The 12,207-nt window shown below is 39.9% G+C and overlaps 1 protein-coding gene across 3 annotated transcripts in view; it reads right to left on the bottom strand.

Annotated features, from left to right (window-relative positions):
* The window catches only part of FAM13B (family with sequence similarity 13 member B), a 61,803-nt gene that overhangs the window by 11,330 nt on the left and 38,266 nt on the right, over window positions 1–12,207 (bottom strand). For 2 of the 3 annotated variants that reach the window (XM_070739193.1, XM_070739194.1), the window contains 5 exons: window positions 9,566–9,698; window positions 7,995–8,076; window positions 6,912–7,138; window positions 4,056–4,139; window positions 1,755–1,850 (listed from right to left, as the gene is read on the bottom strand). In XM_070739193.1, the coding sequence (XP_070595294.1) occupies window positions 1,755–1,850; window positions 4,056–4,139; window positions 6,912–7,138; window positions 7,995–8,076; window positions 9,566–9,698 (622 nt within the window). Of the gene's footprint in view, window positions 1–1,754; window positions 1,851–2,860; window positions 3,000–4,055; window positions 4,140–6,911; window positions 7,139–7,994; window positions 8,077–9,565; window positions 9,699–12,207 lie in introns of all 3 variants that reach the window. The other variant, XR_011558016.1, reaches the window with a different exon arrangement.

The following is a 12,207-nucleotide window of genomic DNA, read 5'->3' as shown; positions in this document are numbered from 1 at the left end:
GCACAAAGGCCGAGGCGAGGCTGAGCAGGAGGAGAAGCCAACCAGCGAGGTGGTGGGCTGGGAGCCGCAGGCGAAAGGAGCTCGGGCATCGGAGCGCGGCGCCAGGCATTGTTCTCCGGACCCCGCCCGCTCAGCCCCGCGACGGCCCTTTCCCTCTCCAGGCTGCGGGCGGGGTCCGGAGAACAATGCCCGAGCTCCTTTCGCCTGCGGCTCCCAGCCCACCGCCTGTCTCCTGCTGCCCGGTTTAGCCAGGACACGAGCGGCGAAATGACTTGGAGGAATGTGAAGCTGAAACCGGCCGGTTTCAACTTCACATTCCTCCAAGTCATTTCGCCGCTCGTGTCCTGGCTAAACCGGGCAGCAGGAGACAGGCTTTGAGTTTTGGCTGCGGGGCGAGGGAGTTAGGAAAGTCCTACTTCTCCCCCCGCAGCCAAAAACTCAAAGCCTGTCTCCTGCTGCCCGGTTTAGGCAGGACACGAGCGGCGAAATGACTTGGAGGAATGGGAAGTCCAAACCGGCCGGTTTCAGCTTCACATTCCTCCAAGTCATTTCGCCGCTCGTGTCCTGGCTAAACCGGGCAGCAGGAGACAGGCGGTAGGCTGGGAGCCGCAGGCGAAAGGAGCTCGGGCATTGTTCTCCGGACCCCGCCCGCAGCCTGGAGAGGGAAAGGGCCGCTGTGGGGCTGAGCGGGCGGGGTCCGGAGAACAATGCCTGGCGCCGCGCTCCGATGCCCGAGCTCCTTTCGCCTGCGGCTCCCAGCCCACCGCCTCGCTGGTTGGCTTCTCCTCCTGCTCAGCCTCGCCTCGGCCTTTGTGCGCGGCTTGTCCCGACAGCCCCCCACCCCAGCACTTTGAATCCAGCAGCTTCTGCTGGATACGGGCGGTGGGTGGGACGAGCGGCGCGGAAGCCAGGGGCTGTGGCAGCTCGCCCCCCCATTGCCCGTATCCAGCAGAAGCGGCGGGATTCAAAGGGATTCAAGGCTAACTTCTGCGCTTGGCTTGAGGACTCAGCTCGGAAGCGGCACGGGTGTTTTAAAAGGTCTCCGCCGGCATGGGGGGCTTCCTACCACCCCCGGAACCCCCAACTTGGGTTTGGGGGGGTGCTAAGAAGCCCCCCATGCCGGCGGAGACCTTTTAAAACACCCGTGCCTGTCGTGCGCGGCAGCAGCGAGGAGTTTGCGTGGGCGGCGGGAAACCCCAATCTTCGGCTCCTCGCTGCTGGGAAGTAAAAACACCATCTGCGCATGCGCAGATGGTGTTTTTACTTCCGCAGCGCTACTTCGCGAAAACCCGCTCGTTGCGGGGGGTCCTGGAACGGAACCCTCGCAACGAGCAGGGGATCACTGTACTGCATTCTAACTTATGTGGCACCACACCTTCTTATCTATTCTTACATGCTATTAATGTTCTAATGCCAAGCATTCCAAATATATTGAAGCCGTCACACCAGATTAGAGTATGTTCATAGAAAATATCTTCATTTGCATCAATCAAAATCACTTGAAAGGATAATATGTATTAAATTTTTCTGTAAATGATAAATACCTTGGAGATTGGAGTTAATTTAGATATTGGTTATCCATAATCAATTGGCCAGGTAAAATAAGAATAAAACTTTCACTAGTTATTTCTTATTATAGTAATTGTGAACATTAAAAGCAAATTAGAATGATAAACAAAAATCAGCGTAAAACAAGTTATTGAGGCAAATCAATCCCAAACAGAAAATGTATGAAAAACTGATTATATACTCACGAGAATAGGAGTAATGCTTGCTCGAGTTAACATCTGTTTCACAAGCCTGTATCTGTCATAGAGGGGTTTTACAATATGTCTGTCTTCTCTGGAAACCTGAAATAAAGAAAAAAGAAAAGAAAAATCAAACACTGAAAATGAACAAAAAGGATTTGACTTAAAACTAACAGAATAATAAAAATGACAAAACTAAATCCCACAGAAATAAATCAGTAACAAATTGGGTTTGATAGGAAAAAAGCAGACATAAAGTGGTCAAATAAAATGATAAGGATAGGAAGGACACTTATGAAAGCTTAACTACTCAATCCTTATCTACTATATGAGGGGTCCTTGCAAGACAAAATCTATCATGTGTGGTTGTATTATCATAAAGTACACTTTGCTTCATGACAATCCAAAGTTATGACAGCACCGAAAAAGTAACTTTATGATCCACCCTTGTATTTATCATTGTCACAGCATCCCTGCAATCACCCGATCAACATTTGGGCACTATGCAACAGGCATTTACAATTGTTATAGCATTCCAGAGTCATTTTCACACTTTTGCTTCAGCCAAAGAGAGACAATGGAGAAGTTGGCAGTAAAATTGCAATTTGGTCTCATATGATGTCTTGATTAACAATCAAATGGGAAGTAAGTCTGTTGTGATTAGGTGACATTTCATTAGTGGCCATGTTGCTTAGCAATGAAGTGGCACTCTCAATTAGCGCAGCTAAATGAAGAATACTTGTATTCAAATTTTACAGTTGTATGTAAGAACCTGGTAAGTATAGCTTTAAATAAATAATAAACAGACTCTCTGAGATAGGTGCCTATTTTACAATGCGAAGCAGCAGTATCTAAATTCACACCAGTAAACCATCTTTTCAATTCCTTAGATTTTAATATAATTTTTTTTTTAAAAAATTAAACAATGTAGAATGTCAGCAAAATTGAACTCTTAAATATTAGTTAGTCCTCGACTTACAACAATTCTCTTACTGACCATTCAAAGTTACAACAGCACTGATAAAAGTCACTTATAACCATTTTTTACACTTACAGCCATTACATTCCTATGGTCATGTGATTTACATTTGGATGCTTGATAACTGACTCACATTTATGAGTGTTGCAGTGTGTTGCACGTGGTCAGCTTTTGCAACCTTCTGACAAGCCAAGTCAATGGGAAAACCAGATGACTTAGCAACTGTGTACTGTGTACAGTTCTGGTCACCGCACCTCAAGGATATAATGGAACTGGAAAAGGTGCAAAAAAGGGCAACAAGAATGATAAAGGAAATGGAGCACCTCCCTTATGATACCAGGTTGCAATGCCTTGGTCTCTTCAGCCTTGAAAGACGGCATTTAAGGGATGAATTGATCGAAGTGTATAAAATCATGCATGGGATAGAAAAGGTGGATATTCTTTTCTCTATCACACAATACTAGGACAAGGGGGCACTCCCTAAAGCTCATAGGTAGGAAAATGAGGAAAAATCAAGGGAAATATTTCTTCACCCAGAGGGTCATTGGTTTATGGAATTCACTTCCAGAAGAGGTCGTGACTGCTGTCAGCCTTGATAGCTTCAAGGCAGATTAGACAGATTCATGGATGCCAAGTGTATCAGTGGTTATTGAAACAGATGTCCATGGGCCGCCTCTATGTTGGTTGAGGCAGGCAGGATTCCCTTGTACCATTTGTTGGGTGTCAGGGGAAAGGGAGGGTCTTGCCTTCTCTTTCTGCTCAAGATCCCCAAGGACAATTAGTGGGCCACTATGTGACACATAATACTGGACTCGATGGGTTTTGACCTGATTCAGCATGGCTCTTATGTTCTTAACTGTGTTAATAATTTAACAACCAGAAGGATTAAGTTAACAAATGTGGCAAGAAAAGTTATAAAATGGGACAAAACTCACTAACAAATATCTCACTTAGCAACATAAATTTTGGGCTCAATTGTGATAATAAATTAAGGACTACCTGTATTCTCGTCTCAAATTAATAGTTCTTAAAATACTTCTGAATTATGTTTCTGAGATTACATTTAGATAAAATATCGATGGATATCGATGTTGATTAAAGTTTTAAGGAACCAATTTCTGAAAAGAAACCACAGTTTCTTTTAGAATTCTATTGTTAAACTGTTTTGAAGGACTCAGTCCTATTTATTCTTTGGTCTCCAACATAATTCCTTTAGTCTAAAACTATTAGAAGAAATCTTGGGGCAAGTGTTCAGTGATTCTGCAAGATGATGTCAAGAGGGTTTTAAATAAATCTAAACAGGCAAGGGGGAGAGTATGAAATATTACCGGACGTCCATGTTGACTTTCATAGAACAGGAGACTTTTTTGGAGTGATGTTTTTTCTTCTGCCAGATGGTCTTTCGTCATTTTCTATAATGAGAAAAATGAAACTATTTTATCCTATATCCATTTTTGTTTTTATACTTACTTGTGGAGATAAAATAATAAAATTGAAAGAGTTAAATAGAAAAAGAATTATGATGAAAATATGTTTCTTTCCATACTGACTTCTTAAAGCAATGCAGAAGTTTTTTGGCAGAACAAAAGGCAATGCAAAACATTGTTTAAAACAATCTGTAATATTAAAATCAATTTATAGGCTTTAAAAATTTCTCTCAAAGCACTAATGTTCTTAATTTTATATTTAAATATTATTAGGGATAGATTACAAGAAGGCTCCAGGAGAAAAGTGACTTTCTTTGAACTCTTTAAGACTTCAAAACAATATTAAGCCATCTTTATGATAAATCAAAACCAATGCAATTGGTTCATACTCTCTAGACTGCACAACCATAGTATAAAATTTTATTTTGTCATAGCTGAATGTCTCTACAAAGGGATGTTCTACAAAGTTGTATAAAACAGTACAACTTTCCAGAGTCTGCGGAGAGGAGCGGCATACAAATCTGATTAATAAATAATAAATCAATAAATAAACTTTAGATTAATACCGCATATAGAAGTTATCTTAGAGTTAGGGTTAATACCACTGTCAAATTAAATCAAGAATTAGAAAAGGCAGCCAATAAAAGAATAAACAATAAGAATAAGTAAGACATGTTCTATCTAAATTGAAAAAAACGTGTCCTTGTTGTAACAAAGAAGCAAAATCTAACATTTTTAAAGCCTTGGAGCAACCCAAACTTTGGGTGTGGGTGTTCACATGCAGAATTATAGTCTACAGATGGTTTCCAAGTTAAACAAATTTAGTATCAGGTTTATTTCTTAAATCTGAAGTTATCTACTACATGAATGCCTAGTTCCATAGATGTCTGCTATTTTCTAAGAAGGAATTTTGTGTAATTTCAATCAAGAAGTAGAAAATATCCTAGCAGCTATTCTCATGTTCTTGCCTAACTCCATTTATTCTGTAGGAATATAATGTTTGGTAAGATTCGGCCAAAACACAGCTACCAAGCAATAAAAATCTATACTTAAAATTTGTTTCATTCTATGGTAAATCATCAACCAAATAGTTGAACCTCTTAGTTACCACTAAGCCTTCCATCTTCCGAGGTGGGTAAAATGAGAACCCAGATTGTGGGAGCAATAAGTTGGCTCTGTTAAAAAAGTGTTATTGCTAACATGTTGTAAGCTTTCCTGAGTCTAAGGAGAAGGGCGGCATAAAAATCAATCAATCAATCAATCAATCAATCAATCAATCAATCAATCAAACAAACAAACAAACAAACAAACAAACAAACAAATATTATCCCTAAAGTGTCAAAGAGTTCTATTCCAGGGAACTACTTCTGCAAGATGCTTCCTCCTTTAAATCACTATCAGGTTAATATTTGTATTCAACATTATAGAAGCAATTTCCATTTCTTGTGCAGAGATCAATGCATGCATTACAGTTAGTTCATATTTCTACTTATCAAATTAATATGCCATGGGGTCAGTACTATAAGCTACTTACTGAATGAGATATTAGGAAATTCAACAGGATAATGAACTTGACAGATGCATTTTCTTTTTTGATGTAGCAGCATATGCAATACAGTGAACCCTCGATCATCGCGAGGGTTCCGTTCCAGGACCCCAAGCGATGATCGATTTTTCGCGAAGTAGCGGTGCGGAAGTAAAAACACCATCTGCGCATGTGCAGATGGTGTTTTTACTTCCACCGCCGCCCGCCCTTCGCCCGCCCACCCCGTTGCTCGCGCCTGGGGTTTCCTGGGGAGCGAAGCCGGGGGTTCTCCAAGCGCGCGCGCGTTGCTGGGGCCGCTCCCCAGCTGGGGAGCGAAGCCGGGGGTTCTCCAAGCGCGCGCGCGTTGCTGGGGCCGCTCCCCAGCTGGGGAGCGGATCTGGGGTTTCCCCAAGCGCGCGCGCGCGTTGCTGGGGCCGCTCCCCAGCTGGGGAGCGAAGCCGGGGGTTCTCCAAGTGCGCGCGCGTTGCTGGGGCCGCTCCCCAGCTGGGGAGCGGATCTGGGGTTTCCCCAAGCGCGCGCGCGTTGCTGGGGCCGCTTCCCAGCTGGGGAGCGGCCCCAGCAACGCGCGCGCGCTTGGAGAAACCCCGGCTCCGCTCCCCAGCTGGGGAGCGGCCCCAGCAACGCGCGCGCGCTTGATGAAACCCCAGATCCGCTCAGCTGGGAAGCGGAGCTAGGCTGCCCCAAGCTCGCGCGCGCCGCCCGCCCCGCCCACGCTGTTGCCGGCTCCGCTTCCCAGCTGGGAAGCGGAGCTAGGCTGCCCCAAGCTCGCGCGCGCCGCCCGCCCGCCCACGCTGTTGCCGGCTCCGCTTCCCAGCTGGGAAGCGGAGCTAGGCTGCCCCAAGCTCGCGCGCGCCGCCCGCCCGCCCACGCTGTTGCCGGCTCCGCTTCCCAGCTGGGAAGCGGAGCTAGGCTGCCCCAAGCTCGCGCGCGCCGCCCGCCCGCCCACGCTGTTGCCGGCTCCGCTTCCCAGCTGGGAAGCGGAGCTAGGCTGCCCCAAGCTCGCGCTCCAGCCCACCGCCGCTGGGGTCTTACCGGGGCAAGAGGGGGAAGACCCAGGGAAGCCTCTGCCCGGTGGGGAAACTCCACCATCTACGCATGCGTGGAAGGGCACGCATGCGCAGATGGTGGAGTTTACTTCCGGGTTGAAAACTAGCGAAATAGCCCTTTCGCGATCCTTGAGGACGCGAAACTCGAGGGTTCGCTGTACTTACTTTTATGTCTTCTGGCAAGCATCTTTCAATTCGCTTTTCTTTCAAATTTTTAAAAATTAGTTCAACAGTGATTTCTTTTGTAGGCTTCTTCTCTTTCTGAGCAACACGCAGATCATCTTCATTGTCTTCATCTTCATGGTCCAGAGACGAACCAAAACTTTTTGGAAGAGTGTTGCTTCGTGGACGTGCCTGAGGTATCAATTCATCTGAGCTTTTGTGCTTTGCGTCTACATTGAATTAAAAAAAAAAGTAACACAAGCTCATAGAACATAACTCAGTCATTTTGTAACTGTTACTTCTAACCTGCATAATAAAAACAGAAGTGAGGAATTCAGACACTAAATCACCTGGACACAATGGCTCATCATTCAAGAGCCATTGGGGCACAGTGGTTAGAATGCAGAATTGCAGGCTCACTCCATGAGCTTGATTCTGAATCGCTCAAGATTGATTCAGTAAAATGAGGACTCTGATTGTTGGGGACAATACGATGATTATGTAAATCACTTAGAGAGGGCTGTAAAGAACTGTGAAGCAGCATATAAGTCTAAGTGCTTTTGCTACTTCAGAAGTATTTCCTTATCTAAACAGATAAACAGAATGACCAAGGGCTAAAAGGCAGGAGAAATGAGATTAACTTGCAACCAGCTTGACTGCAGATAACCACCCTCTGGCAGCCAATGGCCTCCAGAGGCCCAAAACAGGACTGACTTGCCTGATCTCCAGTAGTTGAAGGAAGGGCCAGTCTGAAGGTCTAGGAGGATTGGCCTACTTGAACCCTGGGTGGCAAAGCAGCAGTACTCAACCGGCCATAAATTTGTCAAATTTCAATTTCACAAAAGTCATGGATCTAGATTTTGGATGCATTCTGTTAGTTAGCCTATTTGTGGCACCTCAGTTCAAAATTTGTTTAACTGGATGTTTTATCCAGTTTAAGGTTACACTGATTCGAATTTTAGTGGCATATAGATACACAACATTGTTTTAGAAAGTAGAATGAAATAATAATCAATGCTTTATTAATGAAAATTATCAGTAATTAATGAGCTGTAGAGGTGTAAGAAATTTCTATGAAAAACTTACCTTTTATTTGCTTTTTTAATTTGGTAAGCTCTGTCATCCATTTTAAAACCTTTGGATTTGCTGCAATATCAGAATATGAAGGCTGCAAAGAAAGTAGGGGTTTTTTTTAAGTATAAAATACAACAATGGCAAAAAAAGGAATTTTAAAAAGGAGACAAGGGATAATAAAAACAAAATTAGAGAATGCAAGTTACAAGAAAAGCTATTGAAAAAAATAAAACTCCTGACTTGATACTGATCAAAACCTGTAAATCAATAACACATAATAGTACTTCTATTATCATTAACATATCTAATCATCAAAATATGTCTAATTATCAACCCTGCACAAGGGTTGGTACCTGTTTTGTTCCTCTTTACCATCTACATGAAACTGTATGGTGAAATCATCCATCATTATGGGGTGAGATATCATCAGTATGCTGATGATAGTGAGCTGTACATCTCTGCCCACGGTGAATTAAGCGATGTTACTACCACCCTCTCAGTGCCTGAAGGCTATTGAGGTCTGAATAGGAATTACAGGTTAAATCTGAACCCTGGCAAAACAGAGTGGCTCTGGGTTAGAAACTATTCGGCTCTTGGAGAAATACCATCTTTTTGATTCTGCTCCATATTGACCCAGTGCATAATACAGTATAAGGGTTTTTCAGCTTATGGAATAAATGGCAGTTGGGGCCAGAAAGGCACAATTATGGGTTGTGTATCAATCACCAGTTCCTGGACCAATGTGTCCTCACAGTCACCCACATGTTGTAACCTCCCCTCTGTATTACTGTAATGAAGTTGCCCTTGAGGAATATCTGGAAGCTTAATGTGTGCTACTTAGTAACAGATACATGTTTTGTGTGTACTGTATATTATTTTAATAGTATAATGTGATTTACATATATAGTTATACAAGTGAATCCTAATTTATCATCATCGCCACCATCCTGAATCAGTCAGATGAAAGCCTCTTGTTTGAATATTGTGGATAGTAATGTACCATATGTTGACCAAGTGTAGATTGGTAGTCAGATGATTTTGAACTTTCCAATCTAGGGATAAGAGGGAATGACTATCCCAAAGTCACTCAGCCAGCTTCTATGCCTAAGGGAAGACTAGAAACTGGGTCACCCTCTCTTAGTCCAGCACCTTAACAAACACTGGTTCTCCAGGTAATAAATATTCCTAAAGGAACAAGCAGCTTCATTTCTATTATATAGGTTTCTAAGAGAAATTCAAATTCATGGTTTTCCTTATTGATTTATATTCAACTGATATTTGCTTTAGTGCTAAGAAAAAAATTAACAAACAGAAAAAATAACCACAGCAATACAATAGAATTCTATAAAGAGAAACAGAACATCCTTTTAATCCTATTTTTGTTCAATGAACTAACATATATACATAATGTATGTGTTTTGTGTGTGTGTGTGTGTATGTGTGTAACAATTGAGAAAAGAAAATTAAGTAAAAAAGAGAAAAGAATGGAATGATGAAAAAAATCAGTGCAAGTTCATTTTTGTAAAGTAAGAGCAAATAAATATTATCCTAAAACAGCACTGTAAAATATTAAAATAATTTACCTTGAAATTTTTGTCTCTCTCAAATTGCTCCTCAAATTGTCTTATTTTTTTCTGCAACTTTTTGACTAGCTGATATGGAGTCTTCTCTTCATTTCTATCATCCTTAGAACTACTAAATGCTGTTCTTCGAGCTCTGAATTTAAAAGAAGAGGTAAATATTATAGGTATTATATGGATCATTCTTTGTCAAGATGTCCACTTGACCGATTTTTGCAGCCTTATTTGAAAACAAACCATCACAAAAACAACATATGATAGGAAAAAAGTGCTCTTTCTAATGAAATAAAAATGAAGGTGATTGAAAGTGAGAAAACAGAGAGCTCTGTTTCATCACCTTCAATCACCTTCATTAGAAAGAACATGGTGTTTTTTTTTTGCTATCATATATGTTGTTGTTTTTTATGGCTTATTTTGAAATAAAGCTTCAATTTCACCTGGTCCACTAGCAAAGAATGACCCATATATTAATATGAACACACATACATGTTCAGTTAAAAGAAGAAACATATATGCAGGGTGTCCCAAAAAATGTATACACATTTTAAATAATTGTAAACTTGGTATTTATCATAATTTTATTATTTCAAAAATGTAAAAATATTTACAAGTATCATTTTATTGTTTTTTTACTGCATTTTAACTAATTTTAAATAATTGTAAATATCCAATAATTAAACTGTTTGTGTTTATTTTGCAGATTCAATCCCTGAACACAATAATGACAGCCAGACTAACCTTCGAAAACAAATAAAAACAATAAAACAATAAAAAACAATAAAATGATACTTCTAAATATTTTTACATTTTTGAAATAATAAAATTATAATAAACACTATAAACACAAGTTTACTGTTTACTATAATGTGTATACATTTTTGGGACATCCTCCTGTATATTTATATGTCCATTATAAAATCTATGGAACAGAGACAACAAAAGTAATTTTGTACTTTTACAATATTGTCACCAATATTAATTTAATTACTACTTTATTTCCTGCTTTTTATTATTTTTATAAATAACTCAAGGTGGCAAATGTATCTAATACTCCTTCCTCCTATTTTCTTCACAACAATTCTGTTGTGCTGAGTTGGGTTGGGCTGGTCTGAGAGACTGATTGATATGTCAACCAGCTGGCTTTCATTGCCTAAAGCAGGACTAGTCTCCTGGTTTTTACCCTAGTACACTAACTACTAGATCAAACTTGCTGCTGAGAAGATAACATGGTTGAGTTTGTTAAAAATCTTTTAATCAATACACTGAGTAGGAAAACCCCTTTTTCTTGCTAAAGAATTTTTCCAAAATTAGTAAACATCTAAGAACAATTGTAGTAATGAAAAATAACCTTTATGAAGAAAACAGAACTTTTTCATATAAATTGTTTAAAAAACAGAACTAACAGAAAAGTTCTGCAGAATGCAGAAATAAATGGATTAAAATATTTTAGCATTCTACAAGTACACTGCTCAAAAAAATAAAGGGAACACTTAAACAACACAATATAACTCCAGGTAAATCAAACTTCTATGAAATCAAACTGTCCACTTAGGAAGCAACTCCAATTGACAATCAATTTCACATGCTGTTGTGCACATTCAACTTTGTACAGAACAAAGTATTCAATGAGAATATTTCATTCATTCAGATCTACGATGTGTTATTTGAGTGTTCCCTTTATTTTTTTGAGCAGTATATTTGAAACTCAAGTCTTACAATTATTATGTTGGCTAGGCTTTATTAGCTGCCAAAAACAGGTCACATATTCCATGAAAGCTTAAGCCATTTTTTCTGTCAATGTACATCACCCCTAATTTAACTTACTTCAAGTGAATGTTATCGATTTAGTTTACAGTTAGCATTCTCAAGATTCAATACAATATTTGTTTTGTTTTTCTATTCATTTTAGTTTCCATGGATTAAAACATTTGGAATCTACTCATTCTTTGAAAGGAGATTCCTGGCATTCTTTTACTGCTTTCCCATATCTTTGCTTCTCTGACAAATGATAGTGATTTTAATAGATATTTCTATTTTTGTTCTCTTTAATCAATCAATCAATCAATCAATCTCATATTTAATTCTAAAATTAGCAAATATCCAAAACATTAGTTTTCTATACATTGTACATTTAGAATTTACAATCTAAAATAATTCCATAAATTGTGTTGACATTACGCAATATTCACCATTATATCTGGGATTAAGAGTTAGAAGTAAGCAGTCAAAGAGTAACATTTACTGAACAATGTTTAATAAAGATGCTGTCTAAATCAATAAGTATGTATTAAAAATTCTCATGTGGGAAAACATCCTAATTTCACATTTGTGTTTGATGAGTCTAAACTGGCAGTGATTATTTAGGAAAGAGAATGGAACTGGAATTATAGGTAGCACAATAAAATGTTAACTCGATATGAAACCTAATCTATTCCATTTCTTATCATATGATTAATATGAAGATCTTTTATGTTGACCAAAAGATAGAATGCCATGCCCATTATTGCAGCTATATCTACAGCGGTAGGTTGTGTCCAATATCCTATCCTAGGTAAATTATAAACTATATGATCACTTTCATTTAACTAAAACTAAGACTTTTTATACACACGGCAACTGTCCAGATCTGCAGAATCATAGAGATA

This window comes from Erythrolamprus reginae, chromosome 2 (genome assembly GCF_031021105.1).
Source record: "Erythrolamprus reginae isolate rEryReg1 chromosome 2, rEryReg1.hap1, whole genome shotgun sequence".
NCBI lineage: Eukaryota > Metazoa > Chordata > Lepidosauria > Squamata > Dipsadidae > Erythrolamprus > Erythrolamprus reginae.
Note: the sequence above shows the minus strand (reverse complement) of the source record. Positions and strands in the feature narration are given on the sequence as shown.